A 25,814-nucleotide genomic window follows, 5' to 3' on the forward strand; every position below is an offset into this window, starting at 1 on the left:
GCCATTGAGAATATGCCAAAGCCACAATGCAAAAAGGACGTGCAGAGGTTTAATGGAATGATCAACTACATGGGTAAATTCATATCCAACCTCTCAGAAAAGATGGTGCCACTGAGAAGACTAACTGAAAAGAACATAGAATGGGAATGGAATCATGAGCATGAGAAGTCATGGAGCGATCTAAAGAAACTGCTCACAGAGGAACCAGTTCTGAGGTTTTATGACCCAGCGAGACCCATCAAGATATCATCAGATGCATCACAGAGTGGGCTCGGTGCCGTTCTTCTGCAAAAATATGACTACTGGCAACCTATTGCATATGCATCGTGCTCAATGACAGACGCGGAGACGCGATATGCTCAAATAGAAAAGGAGCTGCTCAGCATCACATACGCCTGTGAAATATTTCACCAGTTTGTGGCAGGACAAGCAATCAGTGTAGAGACTGACCATAAGCCCTTGATTGCAATGTTCCAAAAGCCACTAAATAGCTGTCCGCTTAGAATACAAAGAATGATGATCAGGCTGCAACGCTATACACTGAATGTTGCGTACACACCGGGTGAACTGATGTATACAGCAGACACGTTGTCCAGAGCTGTAGACCCAAGTGAGCCCGCAAACACCAAAATGGATGAAAAAGTGAATGCGTACGTGGACATGATCACAAGTGCACTGCCCATAGCAGATACAAAAATGGAGCTCATAAAGACTGAGACAAACAAAGATGAAACAATGAGATGACTGAGGAAAAGCATCTTGGATAGATGGCCCAACATGAAGCAAGACTGCTCACCTGACATGGCAGAGTACTGGAACTGCAGGGCGGAACTATCACTGGTCGAAGACATAATCTACAAAGGAAGTAAAATAGTTATCCCAAAGAGTCTGAGAAAAGAGATGCTAAAAAGGATCCATGGAGGACATCTGGGAATTGAAAAGTTTAAGAAAAGAGCACGAGAGGTGATGTACTGGCCACGAATCAACCAAGATGTGACAAATGAGGTGTCAAACTGCACAATATGCCTGAAATATCGAGCAAGCAATCCGGTAGAACAACTAAAGCCACACCCAGCGCCGGACAGACCTTACCAGAAGGTAGGCGCTGACCTATTCGTATGTCAAGGGAAGGACTATCTTGTAGTCACAGACTATTACTCCCTGTATCCAAAGGTTTGTAGACTGTACACCACCACTGCAGATGCTGTGATAAGATGTATGAAAGCCATATTCTCCAGACATGGCGTGGCAAGCGAGGTCTTCACAGACAACGGACCCCAGTTTTACAATGCAAGTTTCCGACACTTTGCCAAAGAGTGGGACTTTGTCCACACAACGTCAAGTCCTCACTTTCCACAGTCCAATGGACTAGTGAAAAAATCGGTCCAGACAGTGAAAAGACTGATGTACAAGGCAAAAGACAGTGGAACTGACTTCTACCAGAGCATGCTTGTATACCGCACAACGCCGCTCGAGTGTGGTATGTCACCAGCCCAACTCCTTATGGGACATATGCTAAGGTCAAACCTACCCATCCGGAGAACCTCCTGAAAACAAAAGAGGGGGAGAAAGTGAGGAAGTTCAAAGAACAACAGAAAGAAAAGCAAAAGTACTACTATGACAGAGGAACACAACACCTACCTGAACTCCATACTGGTGACCAAGTAAGGTTCAAAGACAAAACAAACATATGGACTCAGAAGGGAACTGTCCTGAGTGAAGTTCAACCAAGATCATACACCATTCAGACAGATGAGGGTGCTGTTCTGAGAAGAAATCGTCGGGATCTTCTCATGGGACCAGCCACAGCAGGTCAAAAGACTGATACTGTTGAACAACCTGATCACACAGCAGGTCAAAAGACTGATACTGTTGAACAACCTGATCACACAGCTGAGAAATCATCATCTGAGGCAACAACTCAGATTCAAGGACAATCAATCAGAAAATCCTCAAGACACGTGAAGCCTCCTGAGAGACTCATTGAGAAAATTTAAGGACTCTTGTTATAGAAGGAAGTAATGTTATCTTATTCTTTCTTCAAGTTCTAGTGTATTTACATATTTCATGTGAACACACAAAGCAAGGTTAAAAAACCTTGATAATGATAATGTAAGTTCATTAAGTGTTACAGTTAAAATGCAGATTAATACAAAGAAAACATGTTGTCAGTTAAAAGTAAAATACTTTTGTTTTAAGAAAGGGAGATGTAATGATATCAGCAAATAGTGATTGTATTTGCCTGTTTGATTGCTTATGCCTGACCAGCAGAGCGCATGTGACAGAGACAAGGGCCTAGAAAGTCAGTGGGCTTTGCGCGCAGTTATCGCCCAAAGAGGGCTTCTGCGCCAGTCTGCAAACTTCGGGCGAACTTCATTGACGTGCTAATTGTGGCGGTAGCCGTTAGCACTGCGCCGCCACCGATGACGTCATCGGTGTGCGCAGCGCCCCAGTTCCGCCCCGACACCGGCCCAATCCCCATCTTCAGTAGCGGCCGCCTCGTCCGTGGCGGCCGCTAATAACATCCGGAGACCGGGTCCTTACTACAGCCTTAGTGGGGCGCTTTAAGGTGGAGGTGCGGCCGGCCGCTTTTTCGGCGGCCGCCTGCCCGCACCTCCTTCCCCGGCCTCCTCCACCCCCCCCCCCGCGGCATTGCCGGCTGGTTTCCGGGAGCCCGGCACTTCTCCGTTGTGCAGGGCTCTTTTGCCGGTACTCGCGATCGGGGCTCCGGCTGTTGCAGGCACCTCCCCCTTAAGAGAGGGAGGAAGGCCTGCAGTACCGCAGCCTGCCGCTCCGCTGCGGGTGGCGCTGCGGCAACTAGCGCGCCGATATTCAGTTTCAGCGCCCCAAGCGGGGGCGGCCACACCCTTGAACAGCGGTCGTCCTCGACTTTGGGCGCTGAAACTGAATATTGGTTGGCGCGAGTGGCTCCGCGCCCAGCGGTAAATTCTGGGCGCCAGCGAGCTGGCAGGGCTATACCTAATTTCTAGGCCAAGCAGTTTAGTTTTAGTTTCGTTTTAGATGGATCACTAGCATTGTGTCTCCTGAAATGCTGTATAAAGAGTTGAACAGACTTTAGATTAAAAGACACTCTCTTTCATAAATGTCTCGTCATTGAACCCACAAAGAAATCAATACACTTCTTAGCGAGAGGGTTTGAGTACAGGAACAAGGATGTCTTGCTGCAGTTGTACAGGGCCTTGGTGAGACCACATCTTGAGTATTGTGTGCAGTTTTGGTTGCCTTATCTGAGGAAGGATGTTCTTGCCATGGAAGGAGTTCAGCGAAAATTCACCAAGCTGATACCTGGGATGGCAGGAATGACGTATGAGGAGAGATTGGGTCGATTGGACTTGTACTCGCTGGAGTTTAGAAGAATGAGAGGTGATCTCATTGAAACTTATAAAATTCTGACAGAACTGGACAGACTAGATGCAGGAAGGATGTTCCCGATGGTCGGGGAGTCCAGAACCAGGGGACACAGTCTAAGGATAAAGGGTAGGCTATTTAGGACAGAAATTAGGAGGAATTTCTTCAACCAGAGAGTAGTGAACCTGTGGAACTCTCTACCACAGAAGGCGGTGGAGGCCAGTTCATTAAATATATTCAAGAAGGAGTTGGATATATTTCTTAAGGCTAAAGGGATCAAGGGGTATTTGGAGAAAGCAGGGACCGGGTACTGATTTTTGATGATCAGCCATGATCGCATTGAATGGCGGAGCAGGCTCGAGGGACCGAATGGCCTACTCCTGCTCCTATCTTCTATGTTTCTATGTTTCTCCCACGAAATTCAGCAGGAAGTTAGCGGCGGTGATAACCGTTAGTGCCCCGCAGCACTGCGCCTCCGGCGATGACGTCAACAACATGCGCAGTGCCCCACTCACCCCCCGGCCGCGAACTTCAGTAGCGCCCTCGGACTTACCGCCGGATACTCTGTTCGACAGGGTCAGGGGGGCCCACCTGTGGCCAGGGCAGCGCAAATTAAAGGGGAGTTGCCGGCGGCCATTTTTGTTGCTGGCCACCTGCCAGCACCTGCCCCCGTTACCGGCCCCGCCCTCCTGTGAAGCCACCCCGCGAAATGCCGGCTGCGTGACATCTTGAGTGACGGACCCAGCTGGGCTCCAAGTCGTGCTGCGCAAGGCCACTCCACTTTAATAAGGGGAGGAAGGCCTGCAGTACCGTGGCACGTAGCGTCACGATATTCACTGGTAGCACCCCAAGGGGGAGGGGGAGTGCGTCTAGTAGCACCCTGGGGGTGTGGACAGTTTTGTGGGCAGGGCCAGTTATGTAGGCGGTGCCTGCTTTTAGCACGGTGTTTTTTAAACTAGCGCAAAATATTTTGGAAACTCCAGTTGCGCTGAACGCAATTTGCGGTTAAAACTTCCAGATCTACTGCGCCAGTTACACTGATATCGAGCGAATCGCACGGAAAAAACCAACGCAATCGAGCGCAAACTCCAGGTCATTGTTTACAATCTAAATGATTTTCCTGTTTACACAGTCATAGCTGAACCATCTGATGCAGTGACTGAGGGAAACACCGTTACCCTGACCTGCTCTGTCTCTGATGTCAGTGAATCAATGAGACTTGTTTGGATCAGTAGTGATGGCAAAACTGTTGAAGAGAAAACTTTTAAGGGCCAGAAGCCGGAAGAGGATTTGTTACGGCTGATTATTCAGAAAGCTGATAGAGACAGAAGGAACTGGACATGTGTTTTGTTTCATCAAAACACGCCCAGCGTTTTAATTCCATATTATCTGAAGGTTAACAGTAAGTGTCTCAGGTTTTTCACTTTTAACCTCCATAGAAAGTTTTGTCACTCACTGCTCTTTTATCATGATAACCTCTTACTTTTCAGATCCTATTGCACTCCACATTACTCAGGGTTCAGTCATAGGTTTTCACATATAAACAATTTAACTTCAAAAATCAAACTATACAATCAAAGCAATAGAGAGGAGCTGAAGAGGAGAACAGTTTTTTATATCTTTGGGATCCATTACACTCCTGTAAGGAGCCTTTTAAATGTTAAATCCCCTCCTGCCCACTGTAATAAGACTAGATGCCAGTAACATAGTGGTTTTCCTTGCATCCGGTGTTGCTGTGGTGGGTAATGATGGAAATTGTGACTCATGATGTCACTCTGTCCCTGCCACTCATTTGGATATGACCAATAATTGACCAATGGCACTTCTGGATCAAAATACTGGAAGTGGCGGAGATTGGCCGGAGAACGATTGGTCGGGGAATGATTGGCCGGAGAATGATTGGCCGGGGAATGATTGGCCTTGGAATGATTAGTCGGGGAATGATTGTCCTTTGAATGATTGGCCGGGGAATGATTGGCCGGGGAATGATTGGCCGGGGAATGATTGGCCTTGGAATGATTAGTCGGGGAATGATTGTCCTTTGAATGATTGGCCGGGGAATGATTGGCCGGGGAATGATTGGCCTTGGAATGATTCGTCGGAGAATGATTGGCCTTAGAATGATTGGCCGGGGAATGATTGGCCTTAGAATGATTGGCCGGGGAATGATTGGCTGGGGAATGATTGGCCGGGGAATGATTGGCCTTGGAATGATTCGTCGGAGAATGATTGGCCTTAGAATGATTGGCCGGGGAATGATTGGCCAGGGAATGATTGGCCGGGAAATGATAGAAAAGGCTGTCTAGCTGGCATATTGCCCTAAATTCATGCGAAATCAGATTGGGAAGGGAGCAGAAATAACTTGCTTGCTATTTACTCTTACAATTTTATCTTTATTTCTCTGGAGGCTACAGCTCCAGGTTTCTTGTTTTGTAGTAAATTTGCCTCTGAATTGCTCCCAGCAACAGACTGGGGAATCTGAGTGCACAGGACCCTGGCACTCAGGGCTGGATTGTTCCAACCTAGGTGGGTCTGCGGCGGGCAACGTCTGTGACGTGTGGGGACTTCGCATCTGTCTGGATCCCGGCCTCCAACAAGATTTTCCATTGATTGGGCTTCTTAAGCCCGCCCTGCGATGTTCCCGGCCAATTAATAGGAAGTGGGTGTAATGACATCATTTGATGATGCATCAGCAGCTGATTTCCTTAAAGGGGCCATGTCCAAAATGATTTTGATGGTTTTGCTGTCAGTGTTCTACAGCATTGAGGTGCTGCAAACACTGACAATCACTGCACAACTGCACCCAGGCTCTCCCATGACTTCCTCCATATGCTTATGGAGGGAGTCACAGCACACAGGAAGGTTCTCTTCCCTTCCCATGGGTGGAAGAGACCTCCCCAGTATACCAAGGCAGCCTGGTTGCACATTGCACAGGATGACACAAGCCGGGGTGTTGTTAGGAGTAAAAACAGATGTCAGACGAAGGGTCATCGACCTGAAACGTTAACTCTGTTTCTCTCTCCACTGATGCATTAATGTTGTCAGGAGTACCTGGCTGCAGTGGCGCAAACCTTTCAATGATCTCAGTAGATCATGGAACGTTACTGCAAAGCCAACTCAACTCATCCTCTTGTGCCACTCATCAAATCCCCATCACTCTGCCTTCCTTACCCTACTCCTACACATCCTCACTCACACCAACTTAACTTGCACCTCCACCCATCCCTCTCTATCTACATTATATAATTTCCTGATCTCTCTAACCACCGTTTACACTCGCCCTCATCCTAGTGCAATCATAACAACTAACAGCACACAAGGGTAGGCACTTGTGTGTTTTAGCCAATGTTTGTGTAAACTTTCTGTTATTGTGTTGTCAAGCATTGAAATCATTATTGTCACCACTTTGTCTTCTTGGACAGATTTGTGTGCACCTTTGAAAGTGTCTTAGTGAGTTCCAGTGAATGGTGAGATAAAACTTTCCCCGCCCCTGCCCCAATGGTGATGAGTGTGAAAGGAATGGCTTGGACATTGTAGGGATGCTTTATGGTGCTGGTGTGTGATGGTGCCAACCTGGTGCATCATGTGGCAGCCAGGGTGTACAGTGTTAAGTGAAGCATATCTGAGCATGGCAAGGCCATCGCTGGTGTCCCGAGTACCAATGTGTATGGGTGATGATTCCCTGTGTCCAGTGCAGCATCAGTTGATTGCAGAGAAGGTTGGTGTGGATGTTGGTGCTGCTGGTGTGCCTGGTGATGCTGGTGTTGGGGCTGATCGTGGTGGGATTCTGAGGACCAAGATTAATTTTTTTTCCAGGGCGCCGATGCTGATGGAATAGATGGCAGGTGAGGTTGAGATGACAGAAGTAATCTGTCAATGTTGAGATAGGTTGTTCCATGGAGGTGACAGTGGATAGAGAGATTCATCCAAACACTTCAAAAGTGCATAAAGCTCAAAAGTGGATTCCAAATCATTAATGCTTCAGCTTCTAAGATTGGGAAGTGAACAGCTGTGAAATGGTAGGTTTTATACCACTTTAGCAGCTTTCACCTATTCACAAGAATCCATAGTCATTGAGAACCCAACATACTTACCTGACATGATAGCCGCTCTCCAGGCACCTCGTTGAAAACCTGGTAAAATGGTAAGTACATGGGAAAATGGTTCTTAACTATCTTTTAATAAGCTTTTAACTATATAAATTGGCTGACCCGCCGCTTGGTGATGGGTCTGTTCAGGGATGACAGACCCGACACTTGGGAAACTGAAAAGGAGGCGTGTTTACAGCAGGATACTGACCCGCTGTCAATCTTTGATTTTGACAGCGGACCCGCCTCCAAACCTGCCCTTTGAGCACCGGCAAAATTCAGCCCTCAGTTGTATGCAATTTATATTGCTCAAGTAAATTCAGGACCAACTATCTGAAAATCCATACAGGAAATTCAGATGCAGTGCTAATCAGCTGCAAAACAATAGCATAGGATTTGCATCCATTATTCCTGTGCACAGTGCCCATTCTTCAGGTGCTATTTTGATGCTAAATCCAGTCAAATAACCGCTTAAATGTTTGGGAACATTTTTCTTTTGTTATCCCATCTTTTGCACCGTGTCTTACCTGAGACAGTGTAGACAGACAGCCTCTTTCCAGGTCTTTACCAAAGGTACCCTCCAACCTGCCACAGGGAGGTGCATGAGATGAGTTGTTGCCTCTGTATCTTTTCATCCTCCCAGAGGAATGCCCATCCACACTTTTCCTACCTCCTTCTGAAACCTGGACTGAGATCGTATATTTGGTTTGTGGCACATCATGGACACAGACTCATTCCATGGTAGTGGCTTGCTGCATTGTGGTGACACTGTGGTGACATTCCTGAGAAGCACTGTCAAGGATTAATTCTTGCTCAATCAAGATCTACCCCATTGAGTGCAGTTCTCATTCAAATAGCCATTATTCAAGTATATAAGTGCAAGATTAGACATTGAGTATCATTCGCCTATTGTACAGCAGGAAGCATCACAGCTGAATTGGATCTTCACACATCTCCTTGCCAGAAGGAATCACTGGATTGGAACTAGGAACTAGAACCCTGTGTGATTTCTTTTTCCCTGTCCCTAACTGAAGGCAGTGAGGACAGTTGTAGCACTCCAATGTTCCTGAGTGAGGTCAGATAACTTGGATCATGAATTAAACAGAGGACCTTCTGGCCTGTATGGCTTAATGGTAAATCAGGCAGTAAGGTTATCGACTGGGTCATTAGGGGAGCTTAATTTATTTTTTTAAAGTTAATCTATCAACTGAATGTGAAATCTATGCTTATTCGTCTGACAGGTGATTACACTTTTAAACATACCAATGTCATTGTTTTCGGGAGTCTGGCTCTTCTCCTCATCGTTATCCTGACAGTGGTGCTGTGTCTGAGAAAGTGCAAGGTTGCAGGTAAGATATGTAGTTTGCTAAACCCAATTTCAGGTTTCATACATGCAAGAAAATGTGAATGTGGCACATGATTCCAAAAATTAGGAATGACAATTATATTCTTGTTTGAAATTAAACAATGTAATCCACTAGGATTAGATAAACAGATGTGTTTGTGTTTCTATATGTCAAATATTCTAGGACGGCAATAGTTCCTGAACTGCTAGAATGATGTGAGTTTGATACTGTGTTAAGCAGCTGGTAACAGATGAATAATAATAACAACAACTTGTATTAATATAGCGCGTTTAAGGTATTAAAACCTCCCAAGGCACTTCACAGAACCTTTCTAAAATAAAATTTGACACTGAGTCACCTAAGGACATATTTGGACTGGTGACCAAATGCTTGGTCCAAGAGATTTGTTTTAAAGGGTGTCTTAAAGGAGAGAGAGAGGTAGCGAGGTGGAGAGATTTGGAAAGGGGATTCCAGTGCTTACAGTCTAGGCAGCTGAAGGCACGGCCGCCAATGGTGGAGCGATGAAAATCGGGACTGCGCAAGAGGCCAGAATTGGAGGAACGCAGTGATCGCGGAGCGTTGTAGGGCTGGAAGAGTTTACAGAGGTGGGGAGGGACGAGGCCATGGAGGGATTTGAAAACAAGGATGCTAATTTTAAAATTGAAGCTTTGCCAGACTGCGCACAGTATAGGTTACAAGGTTAGATGGGTGTTCTGGATATTTCCTCAGTTATCATTTAAACGATGGGAAACATAATTTGGGACATTTAGTAAGTTGGGTGGATTTCACAAAAGAATCATCAATATATAGTGTTGTGTATGTAACCGTTTACCTTTAAGGGAACTATTGAATGTAACCGTTCGCCTTTAAGAGCACTACTTTAGGGTGGCACTATTTGTTGGCTCATGTATACTGTAATACCGATAGTGACCACACCAGTATATAAGGGTTGTGATACGTTAACTAGGGCAGAATCGCCCGAACCTCTGAATAGTAAAGACCTGTTTTATTTTGTTAATCGTGGAGTCTGTGGATTATTTACAATACAACCCACAGACTTAACATTGGCGACGAGTCGGATTCGAACTCTGCGGCAGTTATTTCACGGCGGCTTCGTCCACAAACAGGACGTTGAAGGTTTCAAATCCCACCACCCCACTGGAAGTGACAGGCATTAGGACCCTGAAGCCTCCATCAGCGACTGAGCACTGCAGAGCAGAAGACATCCAGGCAGCTTGTGAGGAGAAACAGGCTGGGAAGACACAGGTACAGGGCCATCGATCGGGCGATAAGGGCCGGGCCGCTTTGGAGTGCGAGGTGCAGCCGGGCCATCGATCGGGAGATAAGGGCGATCGCAATCCCTGATAAGAGCCGCGGTGAAACGCGTGAGCGGGTGAGCCAGAGCCCGGGAGGGTGCAAGCGAGAGGCGCTTAGCGGGCCAGCGATCGCACCAGCGATAAGGGCCGGGAGCCGCTTCAAGCGGGAGGCGCTTAGCGGGCCAGCGATCGCACCGGTGATAAGGGCTGAGAACCGCTTCGGGCGGGCGGCGCACCAGCGATCGCACAGGAGATACGGGCCGCACTCGGGCTGACAGTCAGCGTCGGGGGACGGGTGAAAACCGCCATTGAAGTGGGCGGAGAGCGCCGAGAAGCGCGGGAAAACCGCCATTGAAGTGGGCGGGGAGAGCGAGAAGCGCGGGAAAGCCGCCATTTTTCGCGGGTAAACCGCTGGGGAAGAAGGCAGAAGCGGGAAACCGTCATCTTAGAAAATTAATTAGAATTTTCAGAAAGGCTGGTGTGTTCTCAAGAAGAGAGGAAAAATAAGAATAAGTAAAGCAATACTTGTGGTGTTCTCAAGAAGAGAAGAAAATTAATAATAAGTAAAGAAATACTTGTACTGTTCTCGAAAAGAGAAGAAGATGCCTAAGCGAGGAAATATTAATGATTTTAATGCGGAAATAGAAGACTGGGCCACGTATGTCGAACGCATAGAAATATATTGCGTAGCCAACGAAATTGGGGATGACGACAAGGCAATAACTTTGTTAAATTCGATGGGAGCAAAAACATACGGGCTTTTGAAACATCTAATAGCACCAGTTAAACCAGCGGACCAGACCTTCGAAGAGATCGTAACAGTGTTGAAGGATCACTTGAACCCCACACCGTTGATGCTGGCTGAACGATTTAAATTTTACGCCAGAACCCAGAGGCAAGGTGAAAGCAATGCGGAATACTTAGTCGAACTGCGTAAGCTAGCGAAATACTGCCAGTTTGGAGGGAATTTGACAGAGGCGCTGCGGGACAAGTTCGTATGCGGCTTGGCCAAAGAAGGAATGCAGAAGCGACTTCTGGAAGAAAACGACCTCACACTGGACAGGGCTGTCCTCATAGCTTCATCGCACGAAGCCGCAGCGAAAGGAGCGGCGGAAATGCAGCAAAAGGCGGCGGCACTCGGGGTGGACCAAATTACTGCAAGCACTTCCAAATGCTACCGTTGTGGAAAGACAACGCACGACCAGAATCAGTGCTGGTTTAAGAACCAGGAGTGCAGGAAATGTGGCAAACTGGGTCACATCGCGAAGGTATGCAGGTCCGGAAAGAAGACCAACAAGCAAAGGAAGCCACCACCACAAGGAAAGTACAACAAGGTACATCAGGTGGCTGAAAAGAGTTCAGACGAACAAAATTCAGACTCAGACCCAAACAGCCAGGAGTTGGATAGTCTGAGAATCCACAATGTGGGTAAAGTGACTGATCTACAGACGATCTGGGTCACACTAAAAATAGCTGGAGTCCAAGTACGAATGGAGCTGGACACGGGATCAGCTGTATCAGTCATCAACCAAAAGGACTACCACCGGCTATTCTCTCACATACCCTTAAGAAATACCAAGTTCGTATTACGGACATATACGGGGCATAACGTATACCCCATGGGGAAAATAAGAGTCAAGGTGAGAGATAGGGGTAAAGTACACCCAAGAATGAATTTGTACGTACTACCTGAGGGAGGACCACCACTTCTAGGACGGGAGTGGATCAAGAAAATAGACATGGAATGGCACTACCTACAAGCAATGACGAGTGAGGACTCGGTGCAGACAAGCAGCTCAGACTCTGAGCCGGAAGGCGATAAGTCCAGCTTATGTATGAAAAACAAGGTTAACATGAACTCATGGACTAAGGTTGGAAAATCGATGGCGTGCATAAAGACAGAGAATTCTGAGTCTGTTCAAGCTACAGACATATGCATTACGGAGGAACACCGGGCTCGAACTCAATGTTATTTCAAAGTACAACAACAATTAGAACAATTAAATTACCGCCTCGTACAAGAGATGAAAACAATGAAAAAGTTCTATGACACCGAATGGGAGAGTCTGGAAAGACAACAGAACCTACTGGCTCAAGCAGAGAGCGACCATAGAGCCATCGTGACCAATTACCGATCACATCTCCCTTATGATGTTCAGGAGTTAGAATATTTGCATGATCTAGAGATACAGCAGAAGGGCAAACCACGCTACACTGAGGATTTTGTTCTGCAATTAGAGACGGAGCTAGTGCAGGCAAGGTTAAGAGAAATTGAATCGCAGTGTGCTCTTAAGGAGATGCAGAAACAAATCTTGGACATGGAAAAGAGAAACGCTTCTTTACCTGATGTGAATAATGTGGACATGTTGCGAGAGGGGATTATTGAGGCGAAACTGAAAGAAGCTAAGCAAAGGATGTTGGAACTTGAAACACAGAACCAAATCAGCAGAAATCAGCTATGTCGAGCAGAGAAGGAGTGCTATGGTCTACAGGAGGTGGTGAAATATCTCTCAGCCCAGAATAAGGGGCTACTCACTCAGTTAAAAGAGAGTAAACGGGAGATGGCTGAGATAGACTGCAAGAATAAAGAAGAATTGATGGCAGTGAGACTTCGAGAGGCAGATAACATAGCAGCCTTGGCTGAACTCCAACAGGAAATTGCAAAAACACCAATTGCAGAGGAATCTTCAGGAAGCCAGGATTTTATTCCAGTTCATCTCTACGACTTGTTGCAAGCAGAGTGTAACGAGTTGAAAGAACAGTATGAACAGGCCCAGACTACAATCCTGGAAGGGGTTAACTTGGCAACCTCCGAAAAGCTAGTGTTGGTGAAAGCACATGAGCAACTGAAGGTTGACCATGAGCAAGAAGTCCAAAGGCTGCAGGAAATGTTTGATGAGCTTCAGGCCAAGGCTGACTCATCGGTAAAGATTCCATCCATAGATGAAAAATTAGTGGTGGAAGACATGGCAGAACATGAAATGCAGGATGTCCCAGAACTCGTTAAATTATTGAAGGAAGTTGAAGTATTAAAATCACTAATGAGGTCATTAGTAAACGACTTGCTGAAAGCCAAGAAAAAGCTGGACGAAGAGGTACACATGAAGAAGTCTCTTCAGGAAAGATGTCTGGATTTGGAACAAGAGCTGGCTAACGTCCAGCTGGGTATGGAGGAAATAGACGACCCTCTAGCTGGCCTAGCTCAGGACGACACCGAATATTACCATGACCTGGTGGACTACACCGAAAATCGCGATGTCCTGTCCTGCCCAGCTTGTAACTTCGACTCCCAAAGTGCAGGAATCATGGAGGAGCACCAAAAGTCTACGGAACATCGGGAGAAGGTGGCTCTACGACGGAAAGAAAGAGAGATAGAGAAGGAACAGCAGTCGGATAGCGTCCAGTTGGGTAAGGAAGAAGTAGAAGGGCCTCTCGATGGACTAACTCAGGATGACCCCGAATGTGACCATGACCTGTTGAGTGACACTGAATACTACGAGGATGTGGTATGCCTAAATTGTGAGGGAAACTTCCGAAGTGCTGAAATCCGGAGGAAGCACTTAAGGTCTAAAGAACATAGAGAGTTGGTGGCAGTACAGCTGGCCGCCGAGAAGATGGGAACGTCAAGAGTTGTAAAAAGGTAGAAAAGAAATAGAAGAAGCCGAAGATAATAATTGTTTAAAATATTATTACTTCTACTACCTCCGGCCAAACACTACGAAAAGATGCTGTCTGGAACGAATTAAGATCAGAGACTGAATTTACGAACTGTTCCCACAGAGACTGAACCTGTAAACTGTTCCATTGAAAGTATGTTGCAACTGTTCCTGCAGAGACTGAATCTGTGATCTGTTTTGACATGAAGTTATATATGTTATTATGTTATGTTAAACATGAAGTTATATGACGTTGACTCCATCGAGAGTATATCTGCAAACTGTATATATAAAGTTGAAGATTGTATGTTTAACGGGATTCTGTAAGTAATAAGCTAAAAAGGAAGGAGTGTTGTGTATGTAACCGTTTACCTTTAAGGGAACTATTGAATGTAACCGTTCGCCTTTAAGAGCACTACTTTAGGGTGGCACTATTTGTTGGCTCATGTATACTGTAATACCGATAGTGACCACACCAGTATATAAGGGTTGTGATACGTTAACTAGGGCAGAATCGCCCGAACCTCTGAATAGTAAAGACCTGTTTTATTTTGTTAATCGTGGAGTCTGTGGATTATTTACAATACAACCCACAGACTTAACACATAGTCTTCAGGAGGAATGGGTTTAATGGGCTGAATGATCTTCATATATCAGACATTTTGCAATTATTTTGGTTATATTTGATGGGTACAGGGATAAGCCAATATATTATAATCTATATAGCTTAATTCATTTTCTGACTGTAAGGAATGTTACCTGTGAAATGTAACATGCTGAGTTGAATAATGTTGATTGATCCTAGAATTTTTCACCAAATGTGTGGATAGGCACAATTGTTGAGAACAGGATTGGTCTCAACTGCGATGCCTCCTGATAACCTTGACTCTCTAGGTTCATAGAGGAAGGTTGGTTGCTTAGGTAACAGGCACCCTAGAGAAACAGTGAAAACAGATTGTGTTGATTCATTCAGATGCAAATTAGATAGATTCCTTTCAGAAAATAACATTTTGGGATATAGTAGAAGAGTAATTTGACACATAGGGCAGGATTTTCATTGTGCCGTGGAGTCGGGATTGGAGGTGTGGGGGGGGCGGGGTTAAAATCCAAAATCAGGGGTCCCGTCCCCTTCCCGCACCCAAACCCGCCTCCATGCCAATTTCAAAGGAGGCGGGTACTCGACCTGCACTGGGACCCGTCGACCCGAGACGGGAAGGGATTCGTGCCAATTAACTGCCTGTTAACTGATAGTTATCAGGCAGTTTTTAGCCTAATCCCTATTTCTGATGTTGAAGTGTATGATTCCCGATGGCTCCAAACCACACCAAGTTAGAGGAGGCAGGCCGTCGGGTTGAAGGACTTGGAGGGGTTGCAATGTCGGTGTTCAGGTGAGTGATGCGTGCATGAGTGCAAAGGTAAGTGTGTTTGGTGTGTCTAAAGTGATTAAATAAGTTTTACATACCTTTTCTTACCTTTTCAGCCTTCCTTCCTTTAGGTCTCGGGAGTCCCTCATCTCACCGGCACAGAAAGCAGAATGGCTGCGAACTGTCAAAAGTGACAGCCTTCAGCTTACTGTGCAGGAGAGATTTCTAACTGAATCTGTGGAGAAGGACTCAGGTTAGAAGTAAGACTGTCAGTGTTTGACAGCTTCAAACAGCTGTGAAACACTGATATTTCATCTGTCAAAACCTCTTGACGGATGAAATGTCAGTCTGTGATGTCATCTGTTGCCGGGTGGCCCTTAATTGGCCTGCTGAGCCCATTGGCGGTCTTAACAAGGTCAATCAAGTTTAAATTGCGTGGATTGGCCACATCTCGATGGAGGCAGGACTACAAACCTGAAAGTTGTAGTCCCGCCTCCAACCTGACTCCTGAGTTAATTGCCTGCCCATAACATATGATAAACATAGAAACATAGAAACATAGAAGATAGGAGCAGGAGTAGGTCATTCGGCCCTTCGAGCCTGCTCCGCCATTCAATGAGATCATGGCTGATCATCCAAATTGTTCAGCCATGATCTCATTGAATGGTGGAGCAGGCTCGAAGGGCCGAATGGCCTACTCCTGCTCCTATCTTCTATGTTTCTATGTTTATCATATGTTATGGGCAGGAAATTAACTCAGGAGTCGGGTTGGAGGTGGGGCTACAACTTTCGGGGTTGTAGTCCCGCCTCCATTGAGATGTGGCCAATCCACGCAATTTTAACTTGATTGATCTTGTTGAGCCCGCCAATAAGTGTAACATGCTTGGGAGGAACCGGTGATCTTGGACCTGTGGCTCCCAAAGCTCCCCACCACTGGGGTTTTCCTCACCTCATGTCTGGGTCTGTTGTAGACTACTTGATAGAGATTGACTCCTATGATTAGTCAACAGCTCCATTATTACGAATACAAATACCAGGATGTTAGAAGTTGATCTAAATGGACCTTGGTATTTTTTTGACTAGCAGTTCCTATGTTCTTATGTTAGGTATTGAAGGGTTGATTTCATCCATAGAAGCAACAGGAAGCATTTTTGGGAATGGGAGAAAAAAAAATATGGAGGCTGATGCTTATAAAAGCTTTTTAGTCTGGAACAGTTTTTACTCTATTATTGACAGTTGTCTTTGAAACAAAGTTTTCCACAATGTCAAGCTCGGGTTATATCACCAGAGTGCTTCCTCCCATCTCCTGCACTCCTCGGGAAGAGAAGTGCCTCTGATTGGTGGATGTGCGTCTATAATAATATTTGATGAGGACACAATTAGTCTCAGTTGTGCTGATGTCCACAGAAGAGTGATCCAACTATGCACATCGTCCATGCCCACAGAGGTAGCAACAGCCTGTTACTGCCCGTGGAACTGTACTCCTATAATCGGGGAAAGAAAATAAGATATCTTATCGCATGTGAAGTAAAGGAGAGAGAGAGACTCCATTTCTATTGCATCATATTTAAAATAATAATTCTCAGGATGTGGGGGTTGCTGGCATTTATTGCCCATCCTAGTTGTCCACAATACATATGGGTGGCAGGCTAGGCCACCTCAAGAGGGCAATTAAGAGTGAACCAAGTTTGTGGGGGACTGGTGTTATATAGGCCAGACTGGGTAAGGGTGGCATGTTTCCTTCCCTGAAGGACATTAGTGAATAAGTTGGGTTTTTACAACAATCCAACAGTTTCATGGTCACTCTCACTGCTCTTTATTTCCAGATTTATTTTGTAAACTGAATTCAAATTCTTAAACTGCCATGGTGGGATTTCAACTCACATCCTCTGGATTATTAGTCCAAGCTTTTGGTCCTCAAGATGTCCTATAGCAATTCACAGCCAATCAATTACATTTGAAGTGTAGTTACTGTTGTTATCGAGGCAAACATAGCAATCAGATTGATCTAATGAATTGTCAGAGGTGAAGAGGATATTAAACTTAGACTCTGTCTGTCCGTTCAGTTGGGTGCCAAAGATCAAAGCATGCACAGAGAGATGAATGAGATGAATGATCACCTAGTCTATTTCTTGGTGCTGTTGGTTGATGGAGAAATTTTGGCCAGGACACTGGAAGAACTCTGTGCATGCTTTGATCTTTGACACCCAACTGAACGGACAGAGTCTAAGTTTAATATCTTCTTCACCTCTGACAATGCAGCACTGAGGTATCAGCCTAGATTATGTGCTCCTGTCCGGGGGCTGGATTTTGCCAATGGGGAGCTTTTGGAGGCGGGACTCCCGCTTGTCGGGTTTCAGTCCCGCAGCCATCAACTTCTGGCCAACCCACGCTATTTTCCCTTGATTGACCTTGTTAAACTTGCCCAGTGGGCTTAGCAGGCCAATTAAGGGAAAGCCGGTTACAGAGAACATCAACGTAACACACTGTGATGCTGTCAAACACTGACATTCTCTGTAGTTTGATGAGTTCTTGGATTCAAGGCCTCATCAAACCTCTTTCTTATTAGATGGTTGTTGCATTGGAGAATGCAGCGGCCATTCTGTCATCTCTACCACGGAGGTGTGAGACTCTCCACATACCCACTGATTGAAGCCTGCAGGAAGAAACAAAAGTAAGTACACTCTTTCTAACACTTTCCGCTTACCTCAGATACTCACCTCTCCAAACTTGCACCCATCACTTACCTTCACAGCACACTTTTGGAGTCCTCTGACCCCTGCAGACCCACTACTCACCTTGGTGACCCTGGCGGGTTTTGGATCCTTCAGAAAGCCCGCACTCGTGTGGGCAAAATGGGGGTAATCCTCTTATGTGTCTGTTTACTACCTGTTAACAGGCAGTTAAGTGGCTGTAATCCCTTCCCGCCTCCAAGGAGACGGGACCTGGCACGAGATGGCTTCCCGCCTCCTGGCAAGATGGCACGGAGGTGGGTTGGGCACCCGCCTCAAGATTCTGCCATTTTCCCGGCAGTCCCGTCTCCAAACCCGCCTCCCCAGGGCTGGCAAAATCCAGCCCCTGGAGTGGGGCTTGAACCCGCAACCTTCAACAACAAGTGAATAAAAACAGAAAATGCAGGAAATACTCAGCAGGTCAGGCAACATCAAGTGAATAAGTTGGACTGCAATGTATCACCAAGTCTATATAGGGGGAGAAATTCGGTATCGTCCCGTTTGGGGCGCAATTATCGGCCGGGCGCAACGTTTAGCGCCTGGCGCTAATTATCGCCTTCGACTGCAAAATTGGCTTTTATTGCCCCTGGAGGTGATTGGAGCGCTAAATCAGGCACTTCACACCTGTCTTAAGGCGCAAAGGCCGAGGAGCGAGGCGCTACCTCAGAGCGCTGGAGAAGCTCATGTGATGTCAGTCAGCAATGGAACACAAACACAATGGCACCAGCCAGTTCTTAAAGGGGTGGGTTGATCTTGCTCTCCATCCACATCCTGCTCATTGCAGCCTTGAATCTCGGCCTGGAGAGACTTGTACATCAAATCTGCTGGAAAGAACAATGGTGAGAACCAGGGAAAGAGCTCACAGTGCAGCCCCCGCAGTCTCTTCTAATTTGATACAAGAAAGTGTAATGATCAGTAACGTCATTCTAGAATGGAACACTAGGTGGAGCTGTATGTATATAAGAGTGGGACTACCCACGATGCACTAGGCTACCCACAAGACAGTAGTCAAGATGGATGCTGTACAAGTCCACATGGCTGAATAAATGACTAGCTCTAAGCTAGCTGTTCATAATGATAATGGCTAGTTATTTATGAACATAACATGGTACCAGGATTGGTAAAATCTGCTGAATATTGTGAAATGCGATATGGAGAATTTGAAGCCACCGGAGGGTTTGAAACTCACGGGGAATGTCGACTGAAATTGGCGGACTTTCAAACAAAAATTCGAACTCTACATTGCTGCCTCGGGTTCGGTACGAAGCCAGACGCAAGGAAAATAGCGTTGCTGCTCATGGTTGCAGGTCCACAGGCGATAGAGGTATTTAATAAGTTTGTATTCGATCAAGAGGAGGACAGAGAAAAAATGGACGATGTGCTAAAGAAATTTGATACACATTGTTCTCCCAAAAAGAACGAGACCTATGAAAGGTACGTATTCCGTTCACAGACAAAGCAGCAAAATGAGACTTTTGATAGCTTTGTGACCGATCTGAAACTGAAAGCACAGACATGTAATTTCTCTGAACTGAAATCATCCATTATTCGTGACCAGATTGTGTTTGGTATTCATGATAAAAAGGTCAGGGAACGTTTGTTGAGAGAAACCGAACTAACATTGGAGAATGCTGTGAAAATATGCCAAGCCAGTGAGCTAGCTCAAAAGCACGTGAAGACTTTCAGTGAAATTAATAATAATGCGATTGTAGTAAGTGATAGTGCTGCTGTTGGTGCTGTGTCCTACAAGGGGAAGAAACGTGGGCAGAACAGAAATGAAAATCAATCGGAGGAAGGAATTTTTAATTGTAAATGCTATGGTTATAAACACCAGTCACGACAATGCCCAGCATTTGGAAAAATGAGCAAAAAATGTTATGGAAAGAATCACTTTGCCAAACAATGCTTTTCAAAAATAAAAACAAAGAAAGGGCAACAAGTCAATGTGATTGAGGACACTGATTTAAGTGAGACATTTTTTGTAGGAATGGTGTCATGTGACAATATCAAAAAGGATACAGAAAATGTGCAGCCCTCAGGAATGGACAATGCTGAACATAAAGTTAATGCAGTAAAAGAGGACAAATGGATAATGTCACTGCAGGTAAATGGACCATTAGTTACCTTGAAACTAGACACTGGGGCAAAAGCAAGCTTAATCAGTATGAGCGACATTAAAAATATGAAAGAAAAGCCCAAAATACAGAAAAAGTCAGTACTACTGAAGAACTATAATGGACAGAAAATAGATAGCTTAGGTGTATGCAGACTTAAAGTGACAGTCAAAGACAAAGTGCATAATCTCATGTTTTCTGTTGTGGCCGAAGGACTAGATTCACTATTAGGTGACAAAGCTTGTGAGGACTTAGAACTGGTCAAGAGAGTCTACCGTATAAACTGCGCCATAAGCAGACCAGATGACTCGGTGGATTCTGTAGTGAGTAATTTCTAGGATGTGTTCAAAGGATTTGGAGTTCTACCATTCACTTACAAGATCCAGCTAAAGGAGGATGCTCAGCCAGTGGTACATGCTCCACGGAGAGTTCCAGCACCCCAGCGTGACCGGCTCAAGAAAGAACTGGACAGAATGACCAAACTAGGAGTCATCAGGAAAGTCGAAGAGCCAACAGACTGGGTTAACTCCATGGTATGTGTAAAGAAAAAGAACAATGGTCTAAGAATATGCATGGATCCAAAGGACTTAAATGCAAACATAAAACGTGAACACTACCAGATTCCCAAGCGAGAAGAAATCACCAGTGAAATTGTCAGGTGCCAGATACTTCACAAAGCTCGATGCCTCACAAGGATTTTGGCAACTAAAACTGGATGAAGAGAGCACCAAATACTGTACCTTCAACACACCATTTGGCAGGTATTGTTTCCTCAGAATGCCTTTCGGGATAATATCTGCATCTGAAATCTTTCATAGAGCGATGGAACACATAATTGAAGGTCTGGAAGGAGTTCGGGTCTATGTTGATGACATCATCATCTGGGGCTCCACGCTGAAAGAACACAATGAGAGACTTAAAGTGCTACAGAGCATACGCCGGAATGGGCTGAAGCTCAACAAAGCCAAGTGTCAGTTTGGCATCCAGGAAGTCACTTTCCTAGGAGATAATCTATCTGGTAAAGGAATAGAACCAGATATGGAAAAAGTAAATGCCATACTCAACATGCCCCGACCCACTGACAAAAAAGGAGTGCTACGCATCATGGGGATGATAAACTTCATTGGAAAGTTCATTCCTAACTTATCAGCCAAGACAGCCTGTCTGCGAGACCTGCTACATAAAACAAATGAGTTCGCATGGACAGAAAGACATGAACAAGAGTGGATGAACCTTAAAACAGTGCTGACAACCACACCTGTACTCACCTTCTTTGACCCAACAAAGAGAATCAAAGTGTCAACGGATGCATCAAAAGATTGCCTAGGCGCGGTCTTGCTACAAGCAGAGGGTGAAGATTGGTAGCCTGTTGCCTATGCCTCCAGGTCTATGACTGATTCTGAGTGTCGGTACGCCCAGATTGAAAAGGAATGTCTAGGCTTGGTAGTTGGACTAGAAAAGTTCCATGGCTACATATATGGACTTCCCACCTTCACAGTTGAGACAGACCACAGCCCACTGGTTGCCATCATAAAAAAGAACCTGAATGAGATGTCTCCAAGGATTCAACGACTCATGATGAGCTGCAAAGATATGATTTTGAACTGATCTACACACCAGGCAAACACATAGTGTTAGCAGATGCACTATCCCGAGCACCCACAATGAGTCATGTGAGCTCTACTGAAGAAGACGTGGATGTTCATGTGAGTATGGTCACTGCTGCGCTGCCCGTGTCAGACACAAAATCAAAGCAAATAGCAGAAGAAACAGTAAAAGATACAGTGTTACAAACAGTAATAGAGAACATTCATCATGGTTGGCCTAAAGGTTCCTGTCCAAAGTACTTTCACATAAGGTCAGAGTTGAGTGTCGCAAGTGGACTATTACTAAAACAGAACAGAATAGTCATTCCACAGGCTCTATGTCAAGACATGCTCAAAAGGATTCATGAAGGACACCTCGGAATTGAAAAATGCAAAAGGAGAGCAAGAGACACTGTTTATTGGCCTGGCATAAGTAAGGACATTGAGAACATGATAGGCAAATGTGAGACATGTCAGAAACACCAAAACACAAGAAACTATCCAAGAGCAAATTGATGACAATGCCACAACTGAATCTTGTCACTCACCACCAGAAGTAAAAAAGCCTGATAGACTTAATCTTTGAATACAAAGAAAACAATATTGAAAATGTATTGACTGTTGTGAAGATGTTTATGTCGTTATGATTGATTGATATTGATTTTGTTTAACCTCAAAGGGGGATGTAATGATCAGTAACCTGTCATTCTAGAATGGTACACTAGGTGGAGCTGTATTTATATAAGAGTGGGACTACCCACGATGCACTAGGCTACCCACAAGGCAGTAGTCAAGATGGATGTTGTACAAGTCCACATGACTGAATAAATAACTAGCTCTCAGCTAGCTGTTCATAATGATAATGTCTAGGTATTTATGAACATAACAGGAAGGGCAAATCAAAATGAACCTGCAAAGTGCTGCTCAGTACCCTAAACTCCTTTCCACAGCAGTGAATCTCTCCAGAAGTCTCTCTCTCTCTCAGAATGCGTGGTGCAAAAATGTCACCAACAAAAAAAGGCAGGAAGTGGTTGCCTTTAAATAGTGCTCCCTCAGTCCCTTTCTGACTGTAGAACGCTCCCCTCAACCTGTCGTTGCTAGCAGCAGGCGGTAAGGCAGGGGGCGCCACTCAATATCCGGTCCGGGGCGCTACTGGGGCGTTGCGCACTTGACTGACGTCACGATCTGCTGGCGCAGGAGATCGTGGCGGTAGTGTTTAGCGCCGCCACAAAATATCCGGTCAATTTTGTGAGAGGCGCAGATATCGCCGCGCCCGGGTGCTAGTTGCTTTGCGCCCCACTTAGCGCCCTTGTAAGACGCTAACGGGAGGCGCTACCAACTGAACTTTTCCCCCTATATCTAATGTTAACAGAGATATCAATCATATCTTGTCACAATGTCTTTCATACTTAAAAAAATCTATCTGTGCTAATGTTCCATTTTGAAACTGAGTTTGTTTATTAGAATGCCTGATATTTATAAGGAAAGCTGAATGCATTTTAATAGGTTACCTCTGTATGAACAGGTTTGGGAAATCAAAGACAAAAACCTCTGCAACCAGGAGAAAATATAAAAGATGCATCTCCGCTTTATTCAAATGCTAATGAAATGCAGCAAATGCAAGGTAATATTTAAACACTAATAACAGAGGAGGAGTTTTACAAGTGCTCCGCTCCATTTGTTCATGGCAATTATGAATCCGCTTTGTAATTTTCGGTTACACTTACACAGAAATGATGTGCCTTGATTCTGTCACATCCAAATATCCTGTAGAATCCTTCATAATTACTTCCCATTTTTAATGATATGCCTTTATTGCAGACTCTTCTTATTAAGCTTAGAACCTAGGATGCCGTGGGACATAAACTATTCAGTCACAAGTACCAGCTCTTCCTAAACAACACCCAGGAGTAAGATTACTGCTGGTGAGACTAGTTGCAGTTACCCATCTAAAAACCAGTTGAAGCTCATTCATTGGAATTAATTGGAACTCAAGACTGGGAATTAATCTGGAACCTTCTACAATGTAGTTCCATATTATTTTATGTCATGATGTGATTTCAATTATTTGTCATACTTCATATAAATTTGCAGGGTTATGTGGAAAGGGCGGGGGAGTGGGATTGGCTGAAGTGCTCTTGCAGAGAACCGGCACGGGTTCAATGGGCCGAATGGCCTTCTTCCATGCTGTAACCATCCCATCATTCCACGATTCTATATGCATGGCATTTTACAACAACAACAACTTGTATTTATATAGCACGTTTAACGTAGTAAAACATCCCAAGGCACTTCACAGGAGGGTCATCAAACAAAATTTGACTCCGAGCCACATAAGGAGATATAGGGCAGATGGCCAAAAGCTTGGTCAAAGATGTAGGCTTTAAGGAACGTCTTGAAGGAGGAAAAAGAGGTAGAGAGGCGTAGAGGTTTAGGGAGGGAATTCCAGAGCTTAGGCCGTTCGCAGCTGAAGGCACAGCCGCCAATGGTGGAACGATTGAAATCGGGGACATAAGAGCATAAAAACTTAAGAATTAGGAGCAGGAGTAGCCTATTTGGCCCCTTGAGCCTGCTCTGCCATTCAATAAGATCGTGGCTGATATTGTACCTCATCTCCACTTTCCTGCACTATCCCTATATATCCCTTGATTTCATAATATCCAAAAATATATTGATCTCTGTTTTGAATATACTCAACGGCCGAGCATCTACAGCCCTCTGGGGTAGAGAATTCCAAAGATTCACCACCCTCTGAGTGAAGAAATTTTTCCTCATCCCAGTCCTAAATGGCCCCTTATGCTGAGACTGTGACCCCTGGTTCTAGACTCCCCAGCCAAGGGAAACATCTACCCTGTCAAGCCCAGTAAGAATTTTGTATGTTTCAATGAGATCACCCCCCTCATTCTTCTAAACTCTAGAGAATACAGGCCTAGTCTACTCAACCTGTCCTCATAGGACAATCCCCCATCCCAGGAACCAGTCTGGTGAACCTTTGTTGCACTCCCTCTATGGCAATTATATCCTTCTTTAGGTAAGGTGACCAAAACAGTGCACAATACTCCAGGTGTGGTCTCACCAGGGCCCAATATAATTGCAATGAGATGTCTTTACTCTTATACTCAAATCCTCTTGTAATAAAGGCCAATATACCATTTGCTTTCCTAATTGCTTGCTGTACTTGCATGTTAACTTTCAGCAATTCGTGAACAAGGCCACCAGGTCCCTCTGACCGCCAACATATCCGAATCACTCACTGTTTAAAAATACTCTGCTTTTTCAAGAGTCTAGCATTGGAGGAGCGCAGATATCTCAGAAGGTTGTAGGGCTGGAGGAGATTACAGATATCTCAGAAGGTTGTGGGGCTGGAGGAGATTACAGATATCTCAGAAGGTTCTGGGGCTGGAGGAGATTACAGATATCTCAGAAGGTTGTAGGGCTGGAGGAGATTACAGATATCTCAGAAGGTTGTAGGGCTGGAGGAGATTACAGATATCTCAGAAGGTTGTAGGGCTGGAGGAGATTACAGATATCTCCGAAGGTTGTAGGGCTGGAGGGGATTACAGATATCTTGGGGGGTTGTAGGGCTGGAAGAGATTACAGATATCTCAGAAGGTTGTGGGGCTGGAGGAGATTACAGATATCTTGGGGGGTTGTAGGGCTGGAGGAGATTACAGATACCTCAGAAGGTTGTAGGGCTCGAGGAGATTACAGATATCTCAGAAGGTTGTGGGGCTGGAGGAGATTACAGATATCTCAGAAGGTTGTAGGGCTGGAGGAGATTACAGATATCTCAGAAGGTTGTAGGGCTGGAGGAGATTACAGATATCTCAGAAGGTTGTAGGGCTCGAGGAGATTACAGATATCTCAGAAGGTTGTGGGGCTGGAGGAGATTACAGATATCTCAGAAGGTTGTAGGGCTGGAGGAGATTACAGATATCTCAGAAGGTTGTAGGGCTGGAGGAGATTACAGATATCTCAGAAGGTTGTGGGGCTGGAGGAGATTACAGATATCTCAGAAGTTTGTGGGGCTGGAGGAGATTACAGATAACTCAGAAGGTTGTAGGGCTGGAGGAGATTACAGATATCTCAGAAGGTTGTAGGGCTGGAGGAGATTACAGATATCTCAGAAGGTTGTAGGGCTGGAGGAGATTACAGATATCTCAGAAGGTTGTGGGGCTGGAGGAGATTACAGATATCTCAGAATGTGTAGGGCTGGAGGAGATTACAGAGAAAGGGAGCGGCA

At 45.3% G+C, this 25,814-nt stretch overlaps 1 protein-coding gene across 1 annotated transcript in view; it reads left to right on the plus strand.

Annotated features, from left to right (window-relative positions):
- Positions 1–25,814, plus strand: part of LOC147114249 (uncharacterized) — a 101,800-nt gene that overhangs the window by 64,463 nt on the left and 11,523 nt on the right. Inside the window, exons 10-11 of the mRNA XM_085996194.1 lie at positions 4,502–4,771; positions 8,699–8,806. Coding sequence (XP_085852320.1) covers positions 4,502–4,771; positions 8,699–8,806 — 378 coding nt within the window. The remainder of the gene's footprint in view (positions 1–4,501; positions 4,772–8,698; positions 8,807–25,814) is intronic.

Source organism: Somniosus microcephalus, chromosome 8, assembly GCF_052327205.1.
Source record: "Somniosus microcephalus isolate GS21.2 chromosome 8, FLI_Smic_1.0, whole genome shotgun sequence".
NCBI lineage: Eukaryota > Metazoa > Chordata > Chondrichthyes > Squaliformes > Somniosidae > Somniosus > Somniosus microcephalus.